General features: G+C 45.7%; 4 protein-coding genes and 1 non-coding gene across 10 annotated transcripts; 3 read left to right on the plus strand and 2 right to left on the minus strand.

The window, feature by feature from the left end:
* Nucleotides 1-61: 61 nt before the first annotated feature.
* On the minus strand, nt 62-4,712 carry LOC105566561 (cilia- and flagella-associated protein 45-like). The gene is made up of 6 exons (XM_012020650.1): nt 2,636-4,712; nt 2,074-2,478; nt 1,599-1,984; nt 1,343-1,475; nt 484-777; nt 62-316 (listed from the first exon to the last, which is right to left on the minus strand). The coding sequence occupies exons 1-6, from the start codon at nt 2,804-2,806 to the stop codon at nt 119-121; spliced, it is 1,587 nt and encodes a 528-aa protein (XP_011876040.1). The 5' UTR covers nt 2,807-4,712; the 3' UTR covers nt 62-118.
* Nucleotides 4,713-5,691: 979 nt separating this feature from the next.
* Nucleotides 5,692-18,079, plus strand: LOC105566559. 2 transcript variants are annotated; one of them, XM_012020649.1, is made up of 9 exons: nt 5,692-5,772; nt 11,406-11,788; nt 12,173-12,527; nt 12,895-13,427; nt 13,625-14,557; nt 15,217-15,320; nt 15,405-15,600; nt 15,674-15,895; nt 16,044-18,079. In XM_012020649.1, exons 2-9 carry the CDS (start codon nt 11,417-11,419, stop codon nt 17,181-17,183), a joined length of 3,855 nt encoding a protein of 1,284 aa, XP_011876039.1. In that variant the 5' UTR covers nt 5,692-5,772; nt 11,406-11,416; the 3' UTR covers nt 17,184-18,079. The 2 variants fall into 2 exon arrangements, with proteins under 2 accessions (XP_011876039.1, XP_011876038.1); XM_012020648.1 differs by lacking the exon at nt 5,692-5,772 and adding an exon at nt 8,981-10,667.
* Nucleotides 18,080-18,164: 85 nt separating this feature from the next.
* Nucleotides 18,165-20,991, minus strand: LOC105566558 (glutathione S-transferase theta-1-like). 3 transcript variants are annotated; one of them, XM_012020645.1, is made up of 6 exons: nt 20,898-20,991; nt 20,381-20,442; nt 19,049-19,265; nt 18,823-18,973; nt 18,571-18,751; nt 18,165-18,492 (listed from the first exon to the last, which is right to left on the minus strand). In XM_012020645.1, exons 3-6 carry the CDS (start codon nt 19,246-19,248, stop codon nt 18,350-18,352), a joined length of 675 nt encoding a protein of 224 aa, XP_011876035.1. In that variant the 5' UTR covers nt 19,249-19,265; nt 20,381-20,442; nt 20,898-20,991; the 3' UTR covers nt 18,165-18,349. The 3 variants fall into 3 exon arrangements, with proteins under 3 accessions (XP_011876035.1, XP_011876037.1, XP_011876036.1); XM_012020647.1 differs by lacking the exon at nt 20,898-20,991 and adding an exon at nt 20,771-20,787 and having other exon boundaries at nt 20,377-20,442; XM_012020646.1 differs by lacking the exon at nt 20,898-20,991 and adding an exon at nt 20,659-20,717 and having other exon boundaries at nt 20,377-20,442.
* A 1-nt stretch (nt 20,992) lies between these two features.
* LOC105566557 (protein rogdi) lies at nt 20,993-25,058 on the plus strand. Of its 3 annotated transcripts, XR_001009298.1 has the most exons (7): nt 21,080-21,222; nt 21,487-21,558; nt 21,675-21,809; nt 21,914-22,192; nt 22,438-22,647; nt 22,721-22,874; nt 24,397-25,058. XR_001009298.1 is itself a non-coding variant. In XM_012020644.1 (6 exons), exons 1-6 carry the CDS (start codon nt 21,187-21,189, stop codon nt 24,427-24,429), a joined length of 765 nt encoding a protein of 254 aa, XP_011876034.1. In that variant the 5' UTR covers nt 20,993-21,186; the 3' UTR covers nt 24,430-25,058. The 3 variants fall into 3 exon arrangements, 2 of the variants coding, with proteins under 2 accessions (XP_011876034.1, XP_011876033.1); XM_012020644.1 differs by lacking the exon at nt 22,721-22,874 and having other exon boundaries at nt 20,993-21,222; XM_012020643.1 differs by having other exon boundaries at nt 22,721-25,058.
* A 403-nt stretch (nt 25,059-25,461) lies between these two features.
* On the plus strand, nt 25,462-25,533 carry Trnap-cgg. Its single transcript has one exon. It is a non-coding gene; the product is annotated as a tRNA-Pro (tRNA).
* The last annotated feature ends 690 nt before the right edge of the window (nt 25,534-26,223 follow it).

Raw genomic sequence — 26,223 nt, forward strand, 5'->3', positions numbered from 1 at the left:
TTCCTCCTCGAACTTCTGATGTTACTTAGAAATTTTGTTACAAAAGAAGAAATGTGTGATTTGGTGTCATCTTCAAAACCCGATTAATTATTTTTATTTCTCAGCTCGATGAAATAATTCATTGAATAGTTTCGATCATGCGTTTCACTTCGTTAATATAAATGTCAGGGACTTTGTTCTCTCTCATTTCTTGGCACTTTCGTTCCATTGCATCTTGCAATTTCTTCTTACGCGTCGCAGTTTTAGCGCGTATTGCCAAGCCTTCTTCGAACATCTTCTGCCGCTCAACAATGCGTTCTCGTTCCTTTTCATTTACCTGTCCAAGGGAAATAAAATCATATATATGCTGTACAAAAAAACGTATGTATATGATCTACAATTACTCACGCTCGCGCGCGCGTCTGTATGTGTATATACATATCTAGTTATGTATATTAATGTCAGCGTTGTGTCTTCAGGTATGCGAAGACAATTGACACAAACCTGTTTTAATATTTCACTGCGATGAATTATAGCTTGTTGTTGCTTTTGCTCGAGTTCCCTTTTTTCTTTGCAATAAGCTGTTTGTTGCACACGTGCAATCCTCTCGAATTCCCGCCTGTCTCGCTCGATCTCAATCGCTTGCATTATCCGCTTATTGTTTACTTGTTCCTCCCTTTCTCTCTGAAGAATCTTTTGAGCCTCCAGTTTCTTTAAAGCTTCTTCCTTCTCTTTTCGTCTCCATTCCCGTTCTACCTCTTCCTGAACTCGAGCCGCATTGATCTCGTCAATTTGCTCCTGCAAATTTATTGTGACGATTTTACCCACAATTAAAACTTTTATGGCCTAATTAAGTGTTTCTTTAAAACATTCGTATAATTAGACATTCAATAAACTGTGACATACTAAAAATACGCATAGAAAGAACAGACATCAGAAATCACACAGAGGTAGTTTATAACGTTCAATGTACATTAATTGTTTTAATTGCGAAGAGAGCATTACAGTGCGATAATACGTTGCACTCAAGTCTTTTTTTTAACAGAAATAACCATACGATAAAAAAAACGAAGCGCAATTTCGAAAGAACACAATTGCAGATAGCGGAGACCTGACGTGGCGCTCGTGGATTCATTGACCCTCGACAACAGGTAGTTGAGACACACAAGGATGTATGTAGGTAATTATAGAAGTAAATGGAACGATACGCGCAACGATATAATGTATCGCATAAAATATAGTGTTTCCATTAGTAGAAAAATTCATGAACTTGCGACGTACTTTGTAAAATTCCTTACGTGGTGCATTGTTTTCTAGCGTGACTTCTAGATACACTTATGTCTCAAACCTTTTCGATATTTACCTGAAGATCGTGCGCTTGTACCGTTCGCATCGCCACTCTGGTTTTTTCTCGTTCCCTCTTCAATCTCTCTAATCTCTGCTCTTTCATCTTTTTGGCCTCTCTCTCTTCTTTCATTCGATGATAGTTTTGTATCCTGAAAAATGTAATTTAATAAAAATCATTTTTCTTATCGAGGAAAGATATAAAGGAGACGATCCTAAGGTTTCAAAAGCTGATAGTAGTTTGAAAGAATTTCGAAAGCTCTGGTGAAGCACACCTTAGGTCTATAATTCTGTTCTCCTCCTGTTCCATAGCCTTGAAATGTTTCAATTGTTCGTTTCCTTCCGCAAGTTCCCGCCGCACCCTAGTATTTTCAGCCTCTTTACTGCGCAGCTTCTCGATTTCGTCTTGCTGCCACGCGATGTTATTCAAGTTGATGAGCCGGCTTTCCTCCTGCTTCCTCTCGAACTCGAGGATCCGTTGCTCCTCGTTCTCCACGATCTGATCCTTCAGGATCTTGGCGAATCGCAGCCTCTTGGCCGCCTCCTCCTGCTCCTTTCGCGACTCCTCCTTGATCGCCCACCTCCTCTCGTCTTCCATCATCTCGTTCAGTCGTTTCTCCTCCTCGAGAAGCTCCCGTTCCATCAGCTTCTTCTCCGCGATCTGCAAACGGACAGCTAAATGTACGAAAATTAGATATTACGGGGACGTTACGTCATATACGGAATTTCGTTGTAGACTCGGCGGTTTACTTGGGCGTCGCGGATAGCTCGGCACTTGGTCTCCAGGATCAGCCGATTGCACCTCTGTATCTCTTCCTCCTGCTCCAGACGCATATTGTACGCCCGCTCGAGGATGTGCATCGTCCTCCTCCTCGCCTCCTCCTCGATCTCCCTCGTTCTCGGATCCTTCTCGCGACTCTTCTTCATGTCCATCATGCGGACTGCCTCTTTCCGCGCCACGCTCTCCTTCGTCAGCCTCTCCCTCTCCTTCTCCGTGGTCTCCGCAGCCGTTCGTCTCTCCTCCCTTGTGATCACGCGGCTGCGTTCTTTCAGGTCCTCGTACTCCTTCCTCGTCATGATCTTCGGATAGACCGTGGGTTCCTTCGAGGGAATCAGATATTTCCTCGTGCCGCTCTTATCCCTTATCCTGCCGACCTGCCGGCAATAGTTTACACAGCTGCTTTAATTTACAGACAAACTTAAAGGGAGACACACCAATTTTCTCCTTAGCATTTAACGTAGCTGCGAGAGGAAGTCGCGCGAAGATCTACATCCCGCATTTTCCTCGTGGAGAGGGTGCAAGGTGCGTTACCTCTTTCCCCTCGTACGCGCTACTCCTTTTCAGATGAATCGGCCTGTCGCCGAGAGTACGATCGCACGCCGACGGCAGGTGGATCGTGTACACGCCCGGTGGAAATCTGGAGTCGCCGCGGTACTCGAGGTTGCTGGATCTCGTCCTCCGTGCCACGGTCTTGGTCGACATGACGTACGTACGTGGCCGGAATTCGTGAGGAGAAGAAACGTCAGCCGAACAACGGTCGCGGGATCTCGCTTGTGGAATCACGTTCTTTCATCGCGCGCTACCGCTTCCCTCCGGAATCGTGCCGGTCGGCACCTTGACACCGGCGGCGAAAGGTGAGAAAAAGGCCCGGGGTAACCCGATAGGAACGCGGGCAACCGTGCCGAGCGAACGTCGTTAACTGTTTGCCAACGAGCAACCGTTCCTTTGTTTGTTCGATAGGCGAAATTATGCACGGGGCTTACAGGTGGCCGATCGTGTTACCGGGGCTCGCGTTTCACGCCTATCGCAGACGGACGGCGATAAACGGGCAATAATCTCGCGGATGAGAGCCGCAGACGAGGACCGCTGGCACCGCTCGAGCGAGGCACGAATAGCCGGCACGGCCCGCGGCGCCCGTTAACCGATGGGAATCGATAGAAATTGCCGTCCGTTCGGAATACACGAGGATACACGAATTCTCTCCCTCGCGATCGCGAATACAATATAAATTGCATAATGAAAGATATATAGTACAACGTACCGTCGGCTTAGCTTATAAAATAAGAATGGTTGCGTGAAGGAGAGAGGGAGACAAAAGAGAGGAAAAAAAAGGGGGGATTCTCTCCCTCCTTTTTTTTCCTCGTCGCGAGAAACGCACATGAAATTACACTTATCGATACGTATGCGTACGCCTATCGCGTGAGCGAAATTAAGCGGAGGCCACGACGATACACCGGTAGTCAGATAAGGCAGATATAGATACAGGCGCAGTTCACGCTATCTGAAACCCCCCTGTTTTTCTTTCTTTCTTTTTTCCTTCACTTTCGATGCAAGCGATCGATCGACAATCGCTACCGGAAGACAGAAGCGACGACGTGTACGTATTCCGCGAACGTCCGGCATTTGCACACGTTTGTCTATCACGTACGTGGCCTCCGCCGCGCGGCTAAATATTTAAATGTTTACATATTAAAAAAATTGTCGCATCGCAGTGTAACATACATCCAACGTCGCAACCTCGTTCACCCTTGCGTCTACGATTTCACCCCTGCACTTGACCTTCCCCGCCGCCAGTTGCTATGAGAACGTAATTTATACTCAAGATAGCTTAGGTTGTATATTCTCCACTCTCTTCTTTCGCGTGTAATTTATTTCTCATCAGCCATGAGTCATCATCGGTCCTTTTTTCTTACTCTTCGTCGTCATCGTCATCTTCTTCTTTCTCCTCTCTCCTTTTCTCCGTACGTCGTATCGCGCCTGCGGAAATATACATTGTAGAATAACTCGAGTCTAATAACTAGGAAATGGCATAGCAACTTTGCGGGTAATAATTATCCGATCAATAACGAAGGATAGAAGTTTCGTGCAAATGGTTAAGAGTCTTCGAACGGCAATTCGAGACAAAAGACAATCGATCGCCGTGTGTAGGGACGTGCTTTACGTGCCTGCGAGTTAAATTTAGCCCGAAGTTTAAGTCCTCGACGAGGGGAGAGAGAGAGGGAAGAATCGTCGGTCTAATTTGAAAAAGGATCGGATTGCGCCGGCATCTTATTTATGCTCGTGATAGCGGCGTACGTGTTTTTCCCTGCGAAAAAACATACGAGATATAAAATTCGCGTGTTCAAGCACTATCTTCGGCATATCGATTACGATAATGAGTAGCATTATCGTAGTCGCTAAAGCTACTTAATATTTAATTAACGGTTGGATTCAAGATACCTATTAGATAGTTGTACAAAATGGGCCGAAATTCAACGGTACGGGGCTTGGTTTTTTCTTTTGGCGAGATTAATAATATACTTTTTTAAACCTGAACGATAATCTCAAAGGCTGTTGGCCGCTCTCCTATAAATAAAAAAAAAAATACAATCCGTTTAAATATGAAACAACAATTTAAATAATTAAAAAAGTTGTACGTAGAGCAACGAGATCGCTTTTATCTTTTCAACGGAACGTTTTTTGACCGTTCAGACAAATTTATTGATAATTACTTCTAATCGGAAAAGATTTATTCTATCTCCTATTCTGCGTTAATTTCGAGGCGACCCCGGCGAGAAATGATTCGTCGATCGATGTCGAAACGATGTCGAAGCGACATCGTGTCGACGAGTCATTTCTCACTGGGACCCTCAATTGTACATTACATTTCGGCTCATTTCTCGTACACGGATATTTATTTGTCTTCGGCATTATATGAATTAGGATTTATTCGACAAATGAATAACTTCCGCGAACGGCGTGCGTATCCCGTGTCCAGCCTCGCGGCCGCAAAATAGAAAATTCGCCGGCGTCGGGCGCAGGTCGTCGTTGATCCGAGGGAGTCCTAACGACGACAGCCCCCCACGGTAACGACTTCGGCGTACCACGTGGCGCTCCTATGTTGTACCTCGACGCGGCGATCATACTCGCGTGCTGCACACCGGCTCCGGCGCATTGGCCTGTCGCGTCGCGCCGCGCGCGATACATCGGCGACGCGCCTGTCGTTGTGGACACGAAATTACACACGACAGATCCGTACGCCCGTGGACGGCGCACAAAGTGCGCGATGGATTATCGATAGCGTGAATCTCTCGTGCCCGCTGATCCACGGATAAGAACACCGTCCCGCCCGGAGCTGGAAACGAGTGGATCGGTGGAGATTAGTAAAAATTCAACATCGAACCTTGCCGCGCTTTAATTTACAAATGTTAAAATCAGTCGAGCTTCGAGTGATCGGTAAGGTACCTCAGTGATTGCAAGGTCTGACGCGAGGATCCGCTCAATCCGGAGGCGAGCCTTTCGATGTGCTGGTGCGTGTAAACGGATGGGACCGCAGGTCCACTGTGACTCCTCCTGTGCGCGGATCTGCCATTAGGATACCATGCGTCCGCAGGATAACCGCTTAATCGCCGCAGTCCTCGAGGAATGATAAGCGAAGTCGTGGATCGTTCTGGAGCTCCGCCTATCGAGTGAGTGCCATTTTCATTCAGAATGTATCGAACAATTATATGATCGCGTATACCTTTATATAATTCAGATAGCCTTGGCGAGATAGAAATCGGTTTTTTCCCCGATAATTTTCCCACTGAAGCGTCCGGCTCGCGGTCCTCGAAACGTGCGCTCTATTCTTCTGCCCGTTTAACAAAGGAGCAATTACGCCCAAGCGGGTCGATACAGTTCAAATTATGGAAATACACGCCGCTCACCTCCATCCCGCTCTTTATCCCGTTTTCGCCCGCTCGACTCGCAAGAATTCGAAGGATATCGGCGCGAGATCGGGCCCGCGGAACTTTTCAATCGATGACTCGCCTGCTATAAGCGTACGCGCGTTATAAACGCAGATGGATCGTGGCGGAGGAGCTTCCAGGAAGAGGAGTGAGTCGACGATTTCCTCGCGAGCCGATCTTGCCCGGATTTCGTCGATATTCGCAAAGGAGGATATGTCGATGACCCTTATATACCCGGACGTAGAGGCGCACGTTCGCTGTAAAGATCTATCTATAGACATATAGCATTCGTCGGCCGCATCGGCGCACATGTACATACAATTGCCGTTGTCGTTGTCACAACAAAAGGAAACGACCGCTATCTTCTTCGTTATCTCGCCGCCCATTATCCGTTGTCGTTTAATTAAAGTGACGCGAGAATTTAGACTTCGGTTTTCCGAGCCTGCATGATCTCAATTGTACGCTTATTAATTGTATGTACCTCTCTTTCTCTCTCTCTCTCTGTCTCCGTCTCGATTCCGAGCCGAGAACGGAGACCACGATATCAATGCGTAAGCACCGGTGACATAATACCGCCGCGCGGACAGTTCCCTCGTGAGTAATCCTTCGGGACGAGCGTGCGATCGAAGGCTCCTTTCGTTCTCTCTTCGGGAATTGTATTACGCGCGCAAGAGAGTACCACTCGAAGAAACGACGCCAGGCACTCTCCCGGAGTGGGGTAGGTACAAGGTTACGCTACGTACACTAACTAAGCGGACTTATATAACGCAGAACTACAAAGAAGATACCTGTAAGTGGACCGGTAAATTATGAAAGAGCCTCTTTTCTCTCCGCGAAAGGGTTCTGCTGCCTGGTTATACGCGTCACGCTAACATTATCCGCGTGGGGTGCATGAAGCATTCATCCCCCTTTCGTATTGACGAGGCGCTCAAAAGTTCCCTCCCCGCGTCAGCGAACCCGCCGACTCGGGAAGGCCGCCGTGGAAATTTTTATTTTACTTCAATTTCTCGTCTCTTTTCCTCCGGCGACGACGCCGGAACGAGTTTTCCAACTTGGAATGCCGTTGTTACGACGCGAACGAGTTTTATGCGCGCCCGCGAGACTCGTCGACCTAGTCCAAGTCCCGCAAAAACGGATATAATAAAAATGATAGTTCCCCCGACGTCGATACCGTTCACCGCTTTTCGTTTCGAGGCGAGATTAATGGCCGGGGTCTTCGAGACTTGAGATGATTATAAAATCATATTTATGTCGATACTTACAGAGAGCGTAAATCAAGACGCGGAGAAGACGCGCGCCGGGCTTTTTACGGCGTATAAGGTTTACGACACTAGCCGCGTTTTTATCATCACGTACTTATCGTTAATCCTTGAACGACCGTACAACCGCATAAAACTGCAGATAAGTGAAGCATTAGCAGCTCCGTTGCTTATAACGCGACCTAATAAGTTTTACACTCGATGCACTTAAAAATAAGCGACTGGCATCGCGCGACGATGCTTTTCGCAGAGGCGAATGAAACGAGAGATTCCCGCGGTCCAAAATTGGACCCCTCGCGTCTCGAGGATCCCCCGTGCTCTCTCCCGGCCTGATCGATCTTCGCGGAACAAATTTCTCGGGAATGTAGCGTCGCTTAGGCGCGCGTCGAAGTCGAGGAAAGAAAAAAAGGTGGTTGTGTGGAGACATCAACGTGATCGACTCGCGTGTCCCTTCTCCGATCGTCCTTCCGCCTGCGCCGGAGGATGCGCGTCCTGAACGGCCAATTGAAATACGCCTGTCGCGTCGAAGGGCTCCCGAAAGAGAGCCAGCCGTCGCGCGTGTGGTGTTAAATAGATAGAGGGGGAAAAAATACATTGCACTATTGCTTCGCCGGCCGGCTCGCTCCTCCGCATGACAGTCTACATTGCAGCTCTGTGACACACGTGGAGGGATACCGCCGTACCGCGACCGGCGCCGTCTCCAGGGCGCCGTAGGATGATGCTCGCCACGGCTCGACGGACCCGCCGGGACATTCAATAAAACGACGACGAGTTCCGCTGTCCGGGACGCTGCAAAAGTTACGGAAAGATTTCAAACGCGAGGTACCATCAATCGTGAAGATCTGCGCAAGTTTCCGCGGAAACTGGAATAAAAAGAAAAAAGAAAGGGGGACTAAGAAGACGGCGCTGTATTATGTCTCGGAGAAGACAGATGTCCGCGAAAGAAAAGAGAAAAAGGAGAGGCGAAAGATGAACGTGAGGTGTGAAGGTTCTCGCGGTTCTTTACCTCATCGCGATATCGGTGAGCATCTCCGACGAGTGGGTGGCCGACACGTGATCCCTGCCGTAGTGTTACGGTGATGTAAGATTCGGTGTGGAGTGTACATTAACTAGCGGATGCTAACGATGGAAAGCGACGATAGAAAGCGATAAACGAGAAGTAAGCCTGTGTTCGTGAGCCTCGTCGCCGCGTACCAAGCGAGGGAGTACGCCTTCAGTCTGACATTATGAAAATTACACGAAAACGTAATGTCTTGGTAACGGTAAATCAAGTGTGATATCTCACCTGTATGGATATTCACGATGTCGGCTCGATGTCACAATTCTGCACAATTGTTTATCGTATTCGTTTGACGACGCCGAAGACAATTTGCAAAGGTAATTTGCATTTGTGCTCCTTTCGTTATCAAGATTGAGGGTGTGACCTCGATGAATGGGAACGAAGTCTCTTGACCGGTTAAATGCTTTCTTATAATTATCTCTAACAAATTCCGTCATATTTTTCACCTGAAAAACATAAATGTATAAAAATAGACAAAAACCGTGTGCAAACGGGCATGATGGAGAGGAGCATCTCATTGCTTAAATACCGTTTAAAAGAGAGAAAGAAAAATCCGTTGAAATATATTATATGTTACGTATACCTAGTAAAATTTAAAGTTACTCATAAGTTTCATTATTAATGAATAATATAGAGTGCAATTTGGGAGTACATAATAATAATTAAGAGAATATATTCTCAAAATTTTTACTTTAAATTACTCCTATTTCGAGAGAATATTGTTGTTGCAAGTTATTTTTTAACTATGTCACTACAATGCACCCGAGTAACTGTAAAAATAGATCGTTGAAGGTTTAACGAATTTAGATTACGAAATACCGGCAATTTCGTCATCTAAATTACGTGCTCGTTTCCATACTCGATGCCAGTACTTTTCTTTAAACGTCGATTATCGCGTTATTTAACAATTATATTCGCAGTTGTAATGTTAAGTTGTACCCGTGGCAATTATAATACATCTGACTCACATGCACGTTGCAGTAAAGTTTTTAGAAGAGACTTTTTTTCCGATTTTCGATTGCCACGAGGGGTTCGCTTTCAACTTCTTTGGCGCGACCGTGAATTTCCGCGCGAGGAGAGAAAAAAAAGAGAAATGCGTGTGTGCGTTCGACAAGAGAGAGAGAGAAGGTGGGGCAAGGGGAGCGTGCATCGCGTGCGAAAAGTAATTTCTCCCTTTTTCGTGTGTTCTGTTACTGTAAATGCGGAGCGAAAGACACTCGATGCACAGTGCGTACGAGGAAAAATCGATGAGAATCGATAGGAGACTTCTGACGAAAAAAAAAGAAAAAAAACCACCATGTAAAACGGTTGACATGTAGCGCACGAAGCCTCGCAATTATTACCTTCCCTCTCGCGAGCGCGAGCGTCTCTTCGCTCCCCCCTATGTATTATTTGCATCGCGAGACTTTGTTCAACTTCATCGACCAAAACTGCTAAAGTATACCGTTGGCTGTTTAATACTTAATTGCCCTTCTTTCAACTCTCCCCCCTTCTCCCCCCTTTTCAACCGCAATTATTACTGCAGTGCATGTCGCGCGAATGCAAGGGAGGAGGATGCCGTTCATCTGAATAATTTTAAATGCGACTGAAACGCGAGATGTTCCGGCGAATCACTTGTCGAACTTTCGGAAAAGTCCTCGAGTCTCGTGGATAGCGCGATACAAGAAAGATGCGTTCGCACGATCGGCACCTGACCGTCGCGCTGAAGCCGCGGAAGAGGAAGCTCTGGTCGAGGGACAAGCCCGATCAATCGCTCGCACCTGGAGCCCGTTGGCCCAGGGTCATGATATCCCGCGAAATGCCGCGCGGCGAGTCCAACGATGCCGAGAGGAGCTTGTCCCGATTCGGCGGATGTTCCACGGTCATCGATACGAATGACCCCAACGTCATCGCCTGCGACATCGACGAGCTCTTCTGTGAGAACAGCGACGCCAGCAACGAAGAGAGGACGGCCTGCCCGCGGATTTCCAGCTCGACGGAGCTCGAAGAGGACGAGGTGTGTGCCACGTGCAAGGACTGTGCGGAGTGTCAGCTGCGGCAGAAGGATAGCGCCGCCGCCGTCGCCGTCGCGAAGATACGCAAGCCCGAACGGGGTCTGATGAGCGGCCAGGACGAAGAACTGGCGGTACACCTGGATTATTACGAGGATGACGTCGGCGGCGTGAAGACGGCCTCCACATCGAGCACGGCCACCTCGATAGAGCACGAGAAAGCTCCAATTTTCGTGGACCTGACCAGCGAGGAGTCGAAGCAATCTACCTGGAAGCAGACAATCTTGAAACGACTCAGTGACGCCGAAGAAAGCTCGGAGATGTCGGGTGAGAACGTGATAACGAGCGAAAGCGGTGTATCCACCTGAGTAACGTCATCGATATATCTAACATGTTGCCGATCATGTGTACGCCCTATGAACCATTGCATACAAGTGTATAATTACCTTCAGAATAACCAATTGATAGTATGTATAAACCGGCGTCCAGTCTCTTCTATTTCTTCAATGCCTTTGAACACTTGCAATTGCGAGAAACGTAAAAAAGGAGATTTGTTTCTTCAAGGACTGGAATCTGAAAACGATCCTGCTAGAAAAAGTTTAAGGATTTTTGTGGATTTGTTCAAAACGCATTTATCTTGGAAAATAAAAATTGTGATTCGCGTTACAAACTGAATTAATAAAAGTAGACTCATCCGCATTAATTTGCATTTGTTGCCTCGATCGAATGGCCTTTCGAAACGTTGTTTGACGTTACGCTGACTTCTATTTGCTCAGAAATAGCCTTCAGGAAATGATGTGCTGAATATCATTAATATCATTAAAACACGTGTTTTTTTTCTGAAACTAAATTTAAAATTAAAATAAAAAAGAAAAGGCTATTTTTAAGAAGGACGTCGCATGGTGTCTTAAAAAGTCGCGCCGTTCTAGCGAGATATTTTGATTAGTACGCGATGAAATCTCGAGAAATTCTTTTACAAGGGATCCGGAAAATTTTGGAATAGGTCGTGTGTCCTCTTCGTCGTGTCGACGATGTCCATCCGTGAATTCCGCTCTTTTCTTCTAGAACCTCGCATCATGATAGCCGACAGTTCCAGCAGATTGCAACGCGGCACGGGCAGCCTGGCGACCGCATTGAGGGATCGTGGTCCTTGCGTGATCCCTGTGCAGCCTAATCGCTCCCTGCCGATTCGACCAGCGCCGCCGACACCGACGAGGTCGGCGACATCGATAGTGACGCTGCGGAAGACGCGCTCGCCGATCCTCAAGCTGTCGAAATCCGTGAACCTGGACTTGGTGGAGTTGCAATCTCCGAGCGGCTCGTTGACAAACGAGCTGAGCGAATTCCCTTTCGGGCAGCAGGATGGGAACGGAGACGGAATGATGCTTACGGGCGAGCTCATCGATCGCTCGGACTACATTCTTCCAGACATGAGTAATGTCGTGCAGGTAACGAAGCGAACTGGCCTAAGGGCCGGTCAATTTTTATTCCCTTTTCCCACCTCTGGAAAGGAAACAGTTTTTTTTCCCGAGTACGTTATATTTTTAACAAACACGAAACCTCTTTGTCGTATGAAGTGATTTAAGAATGTAAATCAGAATGTACGTACATTAAAATGTTTGTTACTACAAAATGGTCCCACGAATATTCATTCATTGCTGTAGTCTTATATTTAGTTTATCGTTACGCTACAATCACTTACAGTTAAATTAAATGATCAAGCAATGACCGCGGGTCAAAATCGGAAATTGAAATTAAATATCAGCTATAATAGTCGCACAATCCGCTTTAATTATACACGACTGTTGATTTGACGATTATTCATGCGTTAGATTACGAAAGAGGTCAACAGTGTTAAAAGAAAAAACAGCGAGGATCGGGACAGAGACTACGAGAAGGAAATGATCAAGGATGCGAAGAAACGGAGGAAATCCCACGAAGTCGACGCCGGTCATGTGCGCGACGAGCGCGTCAAGAATATCTTGAAGGAGTACTCCAGAACTTGTTCCGGCAATTTGGTCGACAAAGGTGAAAGAAAATTGCAGCAGCACGTGGTGGTGAGGCTGTGGGATGACAAGAGATACGCGTCACCGGTCGTAGTGTCGACGACGGAGCCGGAGGCGGAAAAGAAGGACATCTGCAACAAAGTCGTGCCGCCTTTAAGACTGAAGAAAGTTGTGCGCGAAGGTACGATATTTTACATTCGATATTTAATTTACTGTTTCCCGGAGTTACGTGAACAAGTTTACCGACGTTATGAATTAATTCAAATCATTTATTTACAATTCCACCACCAAGATGTAATTAACAAATTTTCCGTCTTAGGCCCGGTTTCACCAACGTTGTTTAACTTTCAAGCCTAGCTTAATTCGTACTTTGTATCTTTCCGAATGTTACTTTAAAAAGAGACAAACGTGAATTAAACTAAGACTAAAGTTAAGCGACGTTTGGTGAAACCGGGCCTTAATCCAATAAAAGTAGCTTCGCTCAGCGCAATCAGAAAACGTGAGTTTCCTCACATCGTTAATTATTACTTGTTTGCTCTTATTCTCAGCGAGCACCGTCGACGAATATCGACGTAACGTCGAGGTAAACACCGAGGGGAACGAGTCCAACTATCGCATTGTCACCGGCGCCACGCCACGTCCGGAGTCTCCGTCCGGATACTCCGCTATCTCTTTCTGGAGCAACGTGGCAGCCTCGGAGAAGGAGCTCGAATCGACGACGTGCAACGCGCGGGATAAGTACCGGCGATCCTCGCCGAAGAGCGACGGCTACAAGATCAAGTACCGTCGCAACCGGTTGCGCCAGAAGCTGCGGGAGCTGCGCGGCAAGGCGCTAGAGCTCTCGCGGGAGATGACCGCGTGCAACAACGCCGCCGACACGAGCCCGCAGCGTAGTACCCGGCTGCGGCAGATGATGAACTGCTACGAGAAGCAGATCGAGAACATCTCGAAGCTGCTGTGCAAACTGTCCGCCTCCATTCCGCCGACGACCGACGAGGTCGTCGTCGATCTCGATTATGAGAACGAGCTGGACGAGTGCGCGTCAATCGAGAAAACGTCCGTTGATAGCGACGACGCGCAAGTAAGTGAAATGAGAGCTGGATGAGGTGGCGTCTCGTGAACTCCTTCTCGGAGTAAAATAATTTACATTCTTGCTGAGAAGAAGACCGTTAAAGACCGCAGATTTAGTTTGTCGGATGCAAATTGATGTTGTAAGATCGATTTCGTCAATTATTTCATATAATAACATTTCCGTTAATTAATATTTATGTTGCAAAGGTAAATGGAATATCAAGAAGCAGCGTTTCTCCGTCCCCTTCTCCGGAACCGCCGAAATTGTCGCCGCGCTCTCCTATCGACTACGAGAAAGGCAAATCGCCCGATGCAGCGAGAAACACTCCGCCGGTGCTACCCAGGGTTTACATCGCGATCCAACCGACCGCACTCGAGTGCCTGAAGCAAAATCTAACTGTCGCCAAAAGCTGGCACAAAAACGACAGCTCGCCGAGCTCGCCGACCGAGAAGGAAGTCAAGGTGAATGATACGGATCAAACGATAATACGCGACGACGTGACAGCGGCGACAGTGATATCCCCGGTTTCATCCTCCGAGTTCGAAGATCCGAGAAACAGTACTGTGGAATGGGATGGAGAGGAAGCTTCGCCGAAACTGAAGAGTTCGGAAATCGAGGAGAAAATGCCGGAGGACACTAAAACGTTTGGCGATATCAAGGAGCCTCGGCAAGCAACACCGACGATACCTTCGGACAGTTTTCTAGGCTCGACGATGGACGTCGAGATAGATGGAAGCGACGTGAGGGACACGAAGGAAAGGACCGTCACTCAAGGACATCTCGACGAAGTGACACAGGCTTCGGAGACTGTCGCGAGCAAGCAAGTCGCCTGCGAGAAGCAAGAGCTGGAACAGAAATCAAACGAGGCTGTACCGTCGAATCCGTCGATCGTGAATGAAACTAAGGCAACGGAATACGGGACTTACAATTCGGAAGAAAGGATCAATAGCAAGAATAGGATAGTCACGAGCACAGTCACGGCTGCACAGGAAGCGCCCACGATGATCGGCCGACCGCAAGTACCCGCCGCCAATGTAACTAATATCCTGCAACTGCAGTCGAATTATTACGGCTCGTCTGTCGCGCGCGAAAACGTTGTCTTCACGGACGTCATGCAAAATTCGAGGGATGTGCAAAAGGTGATCTGCGAAAAATTATTTAAGATTAACATACGTAAAATTTGCCATAAAATTGTGTCACTTACATATTTTTTTTTCATTGAATCTGCAAACTATTGTACATAATTTAACTGCGAATGATCGATATCATGTTACGCTGTTATTAATTACGTTAAAAATCGTGCACCGTAAACTTAGGTGGCTTTGGCTACTTTTTCGGTAATTCTTTATACCGTGCAAATTTATCGTACAATTTTTAATACCTGTCGCCATGTTTCCATTTTTTAATGAATTATATTAATGAAGGCTCTGTGTAAGACTAATAGTGAGTTAATATAAGGGCGTTAATTAAATTTGCCGATACTTCACACTCAAAATACAAAGTGGTGTGTTCTTGTTCATTTCCATCGAAAAAAACACCTTTCAATATCATAATAAAAAATTGTCAAAGGCTCTTATCGCTCTTATATTAACTCACTATTATTTTTTATTGATTTTTATATACCATAAGCATTTAAAATTGTAAGGTAAATTTGTATAAACATATACCGAAAAGGTGGCCGAAGCCACCCAAGTTTACGGTATTTACTTTATTTCTTTTTATGAGAAAGGTTTGTGCAGGTTCAACGAATAATCACGATCCGAGTGAAATGGTTAAAATTTACTTTGTGTTGTTTTAGGTGACGTCAAGTATGAGTCAATCTGCAGCCCTGGGTCCAGCAATGCCTTTGGAATTCACTCAACCCAGGTCCGCCGTCAGTAGCTCAAACCAACAATGTATCGTGTAAGTGTAACACATGATGATTCTAAATTTAATTGGCACAAATGTGTTCAACTTGACACGTGCTTTTTTCACTCGATGTATTAGGCTGCCTAATAGCTGCAACAAGGCCACCAAGGAGAAGACCAATCAGCGGAACGACGGAAACCGCATCATGACGGAGCAATTTCCTACGCTGGGCAATTGGGTGGCGCGAATGTCGAAGAAACAGGCTACCAAATCGAAATCAAAGTTGCAATCTGGGATAAGCTTACCAACCGCGTCAACGGCGGAGGCCGCTCGCGTAAGTTAACACACTTTCGCTAGCGACTGCCTCTTCGTTGATGCCGAATTCTCTACTCTTCTCCCGCGCACAGGTTCCCAGTCTGGAGGCGCAAAAGATACGTTCGAGCGCACCGAGTAACGCGACTCGGAACAACATAGTCAACGTGGCGCCGCAATGGAACACGGAAAGGTGGCAGCGTCAGCAACACCAGCAGCGTCAGCAGCAATTGTACGCAGCGGCATCGTCGGCTCCAGTGAGACCGGGCATCTGTCCACCTATCTCGGTTACCCAGTTCTATCCATCTAATTATGCGGTACGGAAAATCCACAAGTTAATCAATATACAAAGGGGACACATTATGAATTTTATATTTGCCAGTAGCTTAGAGAATTAAACATTTCATCCGTAATAGACGTAGCCATTGTATCGCTTGATCCTATTCAGCTAGTCTATCGTTGCAGATCGATCCTTACGGTGGCGCGGCTTTTGGCTACCACTCAGCGATATGCCCCTACGGCGATTACCCCTATCACTCTCGCCTGCACGCAGCCGGCGCACCGCCTATAAGCGGCTACCAAATAGGTCCCTTGCAAGATCCGCACGCGTCTTCGCTTCGCCAGATGCAGCATCTCGACAAGCGTTACCCCGCGCATCTGCAGGACACGGCGTCTCGTCATTTCACCACGGATCTCCTCAAGTATTCCGGCACGTTATCCGCGGGTGGCTATCAGCACGCTGCCGCCGCCGCCGCCGCCGCCGCCGGCTTAGATTACGATCGTCTGAGGACGGCGACGGCCGCCACGCAAAACGGCACCGCGTCAGGTTGCCTGCCGCCCCTGCTGTTACCGCCTCCCCCGCCGTTAGCGGCTCCAGCGCAGCAGTCTTTGGCACGCACTTCCCTGGCCAGCTATCCCGCGAGCAACGGCCAGTGCGGCAGGAACAGGATGATCCCGGACGTCGTGGCTGCGGCGGCGGCTGCTGCGGTGGTCGCGGCGGCCTCCTTTGGCCGACAGCGCGGTACGTTACCGTCGTACGGGAGAACGGACCCGGAGATGGTGTCCGGTGGCATCGGCGGCGTCATGGATAACGAGTCCTCGCAACTGATGGCGGCGAACAGAGTGGCGAATCGCGAACACTTGCCGCAGGAGCAGGTACAACCCGTCGGCACCGTCGCTGGCGTCAATGTGGACTCGCGACTGAACAACGGCGGTTACCGTCAACTGCAGAACTTACTGGACCGATTACCTTACGTGAAGGCGGACGACGCTTATTCCCAGTCGTCGACAGCGATCTTCGACGACAACGCGCAGGAGCCGGCGGTGGTATCCACGTCGACGTACAAGTCCAACAGCGCGTTGACCAAGGAACCCGCGCGGAAAGGGAGTCGCAATTGCGAGACGCCACACCTGGGTAAGGTGACTCGCACCCTGGAGACCACGAGCACTTTGGAGTGCTCCAATTGCGGCCTCACCGGCTCCATGTTCAAGTGCCTAGGCTGCGAGACGGCCTTCTACTGCGACGAGAGGTGCCAAACTCGTCACTGGAACATTCACGTGGAGAAATGTCCCAAGAGGATGCCTAAGCTAAAGAAACTTGTCTGAGAATTATCGTAGAAACGGTAGACCGTAGACAAATTAATGTCTGTAAAGAAATTAACGAGCTCACTGGATGACCAAAAAAAGAAGAACGATCGAGAAAAATCAACGGCATGCGAAATGTGTTACTGTTTTGATATTTATATATTTTCAATAATTTATGTATCTCTAGTCAATGTATTATAAATGATGGCGAATGCGAGTTCTGTGTCTCGTATATCGGATTTACACCGAGAATGTGATAAAGTGTGCCTGGTCGTAAGATAAACGCTTACTGTAATTTTATGGTACTTCGTTCACAGTCTGACGTTCTGCTTTGTAAATTATGAACTGCGAAATACAAAGAGTTCAGCGCACCTCGCATTATATCTTACTATTGTGCGGTAAATGGCGTATGTATTGTGCAATAGCTATAATACGGAAAGTATAAGCTCATCGGTATATTACATGTTGTAATGTAACGAATGTTACGAACGTGCTACCTCTCATGTACCTTACGGTCATAAGCCATTAACAGTATAGTCATAATTTGACTGCAATCTTGTTTTATTAAGACTCCTGGTTTTTCATTGCGCGATCACATTGGATTATAACATTAGGAAACCGTGAATGAGTTCTTTTCACAAATTACGTGAAAAATTTATACAATCTCTCGATTATCGACATAATGCTCCAACATGATTGCAATGAGGAACTGTACTGCAAACCTGCGAAACACAATTTTAATTATTAATAGAAAAATGTGTGTCTAAAAACGGCTAGTAAAATATGATCGTTTTTACAAATATGTATTTAGGAGTCGCATATCTGTAAGAAATAATGCTTACTGTATATTCGTTCCAATGCTTCTTAATTGTTACATAATCATAATCATCTTTTTTTATACTTTTATAACAGTTTGTAAAGAAATTGCAGCACCGCGTTTTTATTAAAAATGGATAAATGGCAAATAAATGGATGGAAAATAAACGGAATACATATTCGTTCGTTTCATAACAAGTACAAACAATGTATACGAATGTTTATTCGAAGAATACCAAAAATATCAAAGTAAAAACCATCAAAGATATCATCACCTATGGTTTAGAATAGATTACATATCTATATATGATATATACATATTTATCGATGTTACAGATAGAGTGGTATTTGCACACAATTACATTTAAAAATTAAAGCTTTGGTGACGGTTGAGCAGCTATTTGATTTAAGAATTTATGAGCCTCTTGATAGTGAGGACTCGTCTCCGCGGCAACTTTGTCCATCCATGCGGTCAGACGCGGTCTGCCCTTTCTCGGCTCGTAACCGGCCATCCCTACGAGAAAAAGTCCCTCGTTACTCAAACCGTGAACACGGCGTACAGCATAATACCTGAAATCGAAAGGTGGCTTACGCGGTTGTTCCAATTCGCAAGCGCAGAATATATCAGCCGCGCTGATCGTGTTTCCCGTCAAGAACGGCTTATCCTTCAGCCATACGTTCTCAATAAGGTCGATGCAATCGGCCATACGACTCTCCAGTTCGGCCACCTTTTCCGGCTTCGGCGGCGTACCCCGTATGAGCGGGTTGAGAAACTGCATTTGAAAAGATCCGTTTAAGTATACCGCGCGCAGAACGTATGTCAGATACACAGAGAAGGTACCACCTTCGCTAGAAAATATGCCGAGCAATGAAGTCTCGTGTTGAGATGCTGCCACTCGAGGTACTCGTCAACTTTTGCCTGTTTCTTCGACTCGGACGGATACCAGTGGTCGTCCACCTTACATTCTCGGCTCAGGTATCGCACAATCCCTACACTAAAACAATCGAAGGCGGTTAAAACAATAAAATGAAAGTGTCGTATTCATATTATTCCGCGGAGAGAGCGATACCTTTCAGCAAGATTGAAGCCGTCGTGCTCTATAGCAGGGACTTTCTTGAACGGATTGATCTGTTCGAACTCTGGAGTGTAATGCTCGAGATTCTTGAGATTTACGATCTTCTTTTCGAACGGTATGTTACACGTTTTGAGAAATATGTATATTGCTCTCGAGGGTTGCGAGAGCAGATCGTAGTAAAACTTCAAAGTCATGGTCGAGAGAGGAAATTCTAGACAGGAATAAAAATCGAAAGAAATTAAAAGAAAGAAAACGTGGATGAAACCGCCCCGAATGTTACTTTCGTATTCACATTGGTTTCGTGTACAAAACGTGTGCTTTGTGATTTTCGTCTCGAGTGAATTTTGTATTAGTCTCGCCTGCATCACGTTGTTGTCGCAAATTCGCTTTAAAAGCGATAACAATTGCGCGAGCTTGAGGCGACATGCCGTTACAAGATTATTATTATTTTTTTAATAAAGGTCAACGATATATTGTACGTTGATCGTTGGGTGTTGCGTCCCTTTGAGGATTCGCTCATTAGTTTCAGTCGCATATTAACCCTTTGCGTCCCAGGTGGTTTTGCCGTGAAACCACCGGTTCGTATTACTTTCATTAGTGGCTTCCTGGTTTCGAAGCGAAACCACCTCAGTTCTTCCCTCGTAAGATATGCAATAAAATATATGCATTGTTTCCAAAAACATGAGATGCAGCAATTACAGTCGGCGATTTATCTTTTATACTTATCGTGTTTATTTCTAGATAGTAAATTTTATTTAAAAAATAATGAATTGTTATAACAGAAAAGATTTCTCTTAGGCCAGTGGTTTCGCTGCGAAATCGGAGTCTAGGCAGTGTATTAGAATAATACATTTTTCGGCGTTGTACACGGAGAGAATTTTCTTATCAAATTCATCCTGAAGATCGTGTAACCGTGGCGCATGGCATTTCGAAGAACTTTTTGAGAGTTTTTTGAAATTTTACCATACATTTTGCTGGTAAAACCTGTAACTAACGAGGGACCGTTTCAAAGTGTCCCCCTCCGATTTGGACGAGCTTCTAGTTGGAAAAATTTGCAAAAGATAAGAAGCAAGATAAAAACGGAGATTAAAGTTAATCTAGATTGATAGAAACCGGACATTAGGGAAAGATGAAAAGCCGAACCGAGATTCGCGGTTAATCCGCATCGGTACGGGTGAATACAAATCGCCCGCGTTAATTCTCGCAGGGGCGCAACTCGAATAGGTCTGCACGTGCCGGCCGGTCGGGCGATATTAGAACGACCTTTGACCTGAACTGGAAGAAAAACAACGGTGCTTCGGATAAACTTAGCGACTACGCACTTACGATCGATGCGACGCAACAGGTAATCGGTGCGGGTAATCTCGCGGGGGGGACAAGGAACGATCCTGCAACAGATAACAGAAAATTATGGACAATCTCGACAACCGTGGAAGCCGGCGCGAAAAAATCGAGCGCGGACGTGGCGGCAATGAAGTCCTCGGTATCGTCGGTAGCATATCACTATCAATGTATCATCGATAACTTCCGTTATCGTCTCTGCTCTCGATAATAAACGCATAAAAATGTCGTTGCTCGACGCGCCGAGTCGATCGGCTCCGCACCGGGTCTTACTCCGCGGATTCTTCTCGAGCAGCAGCACAGTGAAATTAGCTGTACGTGGGCACGCAACTCGACGCCGCTCGCGATTAATCGCCGTTGACGCGCGGTACGTACGAGATCTCGCTCGCTCTCGGTCTTCGGGCACACCGGGGACAGTGACGCGGCAGAACGATCCGCTTTCTTAAATCTCTCCTCTTCGCTCGCGCGCGGGAGGGGACCGATGACACTTTGCGACACTTACGCAACCGACGAATCAGCTGACGCTGCCGATCGCTCCACTGGCTTCACATCGCGCTGGCCCGCTGGCGGAGAACGAAACTCACGGGCGCTCGCTAGAATTTCGTATATGTATATATATTCCTGCCGTAACACACGCAGCCTGCGTATCTCGAACGTACGTTCGCGCACGCACACGCACGCACGGCGCTAATCACATGCACGCGTGAAGTGGCGCTACGACGGGATAGGTGGAGGCACCAGGCCGCGGCGCGGCTCGCGTCGCGCGCGAGCGACGGGACGCCAGTTGAAAAATGGCGGACTGCGAGAAGGAGGAGGCGCACAATCTCGTGAGTTATTTACCTTCGCTTAACCTTTATCTAATCGTCTTAGAGGCCCGAATCCCTAGCCGGCTGATAGCGTGGCCCCCGCGCCGCGCCCAACTATTACGCGCCCGCCCGTCTCGTCGGCCCGCCGCGGGCGTTTGAGGTTATGCCGTCTTGACCAATTTTTTTCTTCTTCCTCCCCCGCGACTACGGCACGCTCCGCACAGATAACGCGGGCACTCCGGCCCCCCGAGCGAATCGATAATTCCCCGTTTAATTCGCTTCCAGCAAATGGAGTTCGAGTGGGTGCTCCACGAGGAGGTGCACTCCTCGTTGTCGCAGCTCCGGAATATCCTGATGGTACGTGTCGTGCATAAAGTATTCCTGTATATATAATGCGGCAGCGCTTAGCTCCGTCCACTTGCGAGCCGCCGTCGGGAGCCCACGCGTTATTAATCTTGAGTGTCTATTTTAAGGAATGTGCTCAACGCTTCCCATTGGCTCTCTTCGGCAACGACCAGCACAATAAAACCGACAGATTCGTCTTCGCGGCCCCGCACGATCAAGTCAAGTGCGTCGCCGTTCTGACGGGCGACAGTATTACGAATGCGGTAAAGTGCCCTCGAGTTCGCGGGATCGCGCTCGGGATTGGTTACAGCGGAATCCCAATTCGCTTTACCTGGCCGCGCCACTGAGACGTTCTCCGTGCTTGCAGGAGGTGAATTTCAAGGTGCAGCGGCAACAGAATATTAACATGAGGACGAGCATTCAAAGTGAACATCCGTGGAAGCTGCAACAAATTCAGGACGCCGCTAACCACTTGCAGCAGGGCATCGCCCACATAGACAATGTGGACAGGCATTATCTCTTTAAAACGTCGGACGAGGTCATGCACGTGCTAGGTAATATCCTGGGCTGCCTGCAGAGGAGCAGAACCAGTTTGATCGTCCCCAGGAAGAAGACCATTGACGATCTTATCAAGAGTCGAAACATGGTGCGTAGTGTTTTGTTCGATTATAAACGCTTTAGCATGGCTGTCGCCCGACACGTAAGGCTGGCCGTTACATTTGTCACATTTTTTGCGTACGTTGACTGGCTGCGGGATAGAAAATTTCTGGATATACTCGAGAACTTTACTGTCCTGGAGCCAATCAACGTGCTTGAAAAATTTTGTCGTACGACAAACGTAATACCAGCCTGATACGGTGAAACTTTTGTGTTTTCTTTTCGTCTCCGCAGAAATCTCTGAATCCAAACCTTCCGGAGAACTTGGCCATTAGCTTTTACATTCAAAGCTACAAACTGGTTTTAGCTGTTTATCAGTTAGAAAATGCTCACGGTAGCGTCAAGTATGAAACCCAACAGGCGGAATGCAGCGTGCCATGGCTGAATGATGCTCTCGTATTGCTTACCATAGCTCTACAACTTTGTCAACGACTGAAAGACAAGGTTTGTTGCGGCTGCTTAATTAAACTTTTTCCAGCTAGACTTATCCTGCTCTCTAACGCGATGAACTTTTCAGATATGCGTCTTTTCTCAATACAAAGATTTTACGGTAGGTTCTCGTGTTCCTTCCGCGATGGGCTGGTAACCTAACACCAAAATTCGTCTTTTCGAATAAAACTCAATACAGCGTACGATGGTACACGCAAGTGAGAAAGATTTGGCCTCAACTGGTAATATTTGCCTCTGGCCTTTGTTTTTATATATGTTAATTGTTGTCCCTTCATCGTATTTATCACTGCACTAGAGTTTTTAAACATTTCCAAATGTAATTATAGTGTGCGCCTAGTATATGTATATATAGTAATATATGATGTATCGTAAGTTACTAAAATACCCGATCAAAGATTCACATGGAGATGTGGGTCACCAATGGATAATAACAAACCGCATATTATAATAGCCCGTATAGGCCAGAAATGGAAGATTTTGAGAGCATTTTGCCAATTACTGGTGTGCCTATCACCATGTTGTACTACCTGTGTTCTTCCCATTTCTGTGGTAGGTTTTCATCATCGTGTAAATCCAACTTTGGCATATAATATCTAAAAATTTGTCATTTTATCTACGAATTGATAGAATGATATTTAATACGTCTACTGTGATTCTAGAAATCTACGCTGTAATCCTCTCCTTACTGGATTTGCTATAGACGCTTGCGTACATATTTACACAACTTATTGTGTGCATAATCACCAAAAGAGCATTTTTAATTTAATTTCACGAAACTACCAAGTTATTCGGGAAATCACGTTTTTACACTTCAGCTTTCGCGTATGTTTTAACTGTCGTAATATACTCGATGAGATCAAGAATTCCTTTCAACGTCGGTAATTTGTTCGTACCGATACAATAAATCAGTGCCCTGTGAACGTGAACGTTAAAATAAAAATTGAGATCTAAAGCTTGAGAAAGAAAAACTCTTACTTGTCGGACACCCTCTCTAATATTTCTTCCTTTCTAAAGTTTTCGAAACTTCGGAGTAAAAGACTTCAGGTGCAATAACTTGGTATCTGCTTGCTAATAGAAGGCGTGCTAACTTAATGATAACTAATGCGTGTATAGTTGTGGAAATGCCATTTTATTTATCAAGTATTATTTAAAGATAATAAGTAGATAAATACCATGTGCCTCACGTGTGTGATTCCGAATTTGGATAAAGTACCAATACTTTACATGATGATGCAATTTTTGTAATCGGTATTTTGATTACTGAAATTGTTACAGAGGAAATAAATAGTGTATATGTACACACGTATTTGAGAAGGAAAATATATTGCCAAAGAAAATGTTGCTCTAGGTTATTAACAGTAGGGAAAGGATTAAGGTTTATAATTAAAACAAGTGCTTAAATATAATAAGTAGTTAGTAAATTCTTTTAGTAAATTAAAGATGTATAGGAAAAAAATTAATCTCCATTTGCATTTCTTTGATGGTTCAGTGAAATTGTTGAAAATTATGTTTCCAAGAGTTGGGGGGGGGGGGTATATAACGATTATAATCACTTCAAGAGAATCGACACAAAAATTTTGGTGTGTCAGTAAATTCATTCAACTTTCAAGTTAAAGAGTGAGAACAAGATTGGCCCCATTTTTTGCATTCCATTTCGGTCACAAAGTAGGTAGCAAACGAAAGGTCTCGATCAAGATGATCGCAGATATGTCAGTCTCAGAGTGTACCTCTTTAACGTTTCAGAGACGTCGGGCTCCAAAAATTCCCAGGACGTAAGCGATGAAGCCGTCTGGACAGACACCTACCATTTGTTTGGAATGGAACGGAACCTTTGGAGCCCGTTATCTCCGGAACGTTAAATATGTACACTCTGAGACTGACATATCTGCAATCAGCTTGACAAGACCTTTTGTTTGGTACCTACTTTGTGACCAAAATCGAATGCGAAAAAAATGAGGCCGTTTGCCTGCATGTAGACACTTGTTCTCACACTCTTTGATTCTAATTACACATCGAGAAATGGAAAAAAAATCTTGCCCAAGTCATTATTGTATAGTATTTCCACACGATTTATATGCATATAGTCATATGTATGCGTTTATATGTATTTAGATATAATGTTTATTATTTTAATAATTTATATGCTTCTTTTAACCTGCATTGTAATCTAATTCGAGATAACGGAAAGTTGTAATATTTTAAATATTAAATTTATATACAAGATATTGTTTACTGTTGCGTATGTTGTTTACTGTTGCGTATATTGTATGTTATAAATATGATCTAACAACACACCGATACATTTAAAATTTGTCTTAAAAGCTGATTAGGTATTATTGTACTTATGTAATTTACGTGTTTAATTTATTTACGACGATTAAATAAATATATGAATTAAACCGTTATCAACGTTTACGCGTGTCTATCGCAACCCAATTTTTTTTCTTTTTTAATAAACCTACAGCCGCCGTGATCTCGCGTATCCGCTAAATTTTCATATTGATTAAGGATCAGTTTTTTTTAAGCACTTCTAAATTTAAATTTCTCTTCGAATTTGATGCAACACGGACCAGAGTGTTATTGATTATCTACAACTCGACAAAGTACAGATGTATAGTTCATAGATACACGCGGAAAACAGTGATATCTTTTTCAGATATTGTACTTTATCCGTTTGTAAAATAAATCTTGTGAGTCGAGTGTGTGTGTGTACTATATGTATAAAGTACACCTCAGGAGTGTAATATGTATTAAGCTATATAGATCGTGTAACCACTTGAGGTTCATCTTTGGCACACGGTATCATATGGCTCGTTGGTCTAGGGGTATGATTCTCGCTTCGGGTGCGAGAGGTCCCGGGTTCAAATCCCGGACGAGCCCGTGGTCTTATATTTTTTTTCCTCTAAACTTGCATCTCATTTTTTTTCACTTTACATCACAATTAAACGCCGCTGGCGTTATCGTAACGCACGTATCGCGCAAAATTCGTGTATAAATAAGGATATTTTACACTTTCTTTGATTGCACTTTAACGTGGCGCATAAATTGATTGCCTACAGTTTGCTTTCCAGTGCTCTCCCAGTTCTTAGTCTTCTCCCGTTGAACGATTCTGATAATGGATCGATAGATGCTGTACTTCGTTTAGCCCCGTACAAAGATTGCAAAATATCTATACGTGCTTGCGTTTCAAGCCGCGTTTAGCGAAGACAACCTCGGGGGATTCGAATAAGCGCGTGCAATATGGTACATCCAGTGAATCTCATCAATCGAGTCTTTTTCGGGTGTAGACTGGCGTAGATGAGCGCGCGTTAATTGGCTACGTTTGATGATGGTTTATTACCGCGATCAGTGAACGCGCGCGACAAATGCATTTGTCTACACTAGTCTACACCCAGAAGGAACTCGGTCAATGAGGCTCACTGTACATACGTATGTACATATACAATCTGCAGACAGAAACCTGAGAGCGGCCATGCCGGCGTTTTGCTTGTTACCGTTTTCGCTCGACTGATTCCAGCGCTTTACGCCCATTTTCATTTTTGGAACTATTCCGCTACACCCATTAAGGGG

The sequence above is a fragment of the Vollenhovia emeryi genome, unplaced genomic scaffold (assembly GCF_000949405.1).
Source record: "Vollenhovia emeryi isolate VEMERY1.0 unplaced genomic scaffold, V.emery_V1.0 DF939144.1, whole genome shotgun sequence".
Classification (NCBI taxonomy): Eukaryota; Metazoa; Arthropoda; class Insecta; order Hymenoptera; family Formicidae; genus Vollenhovia; species Vollenhovia emeryi.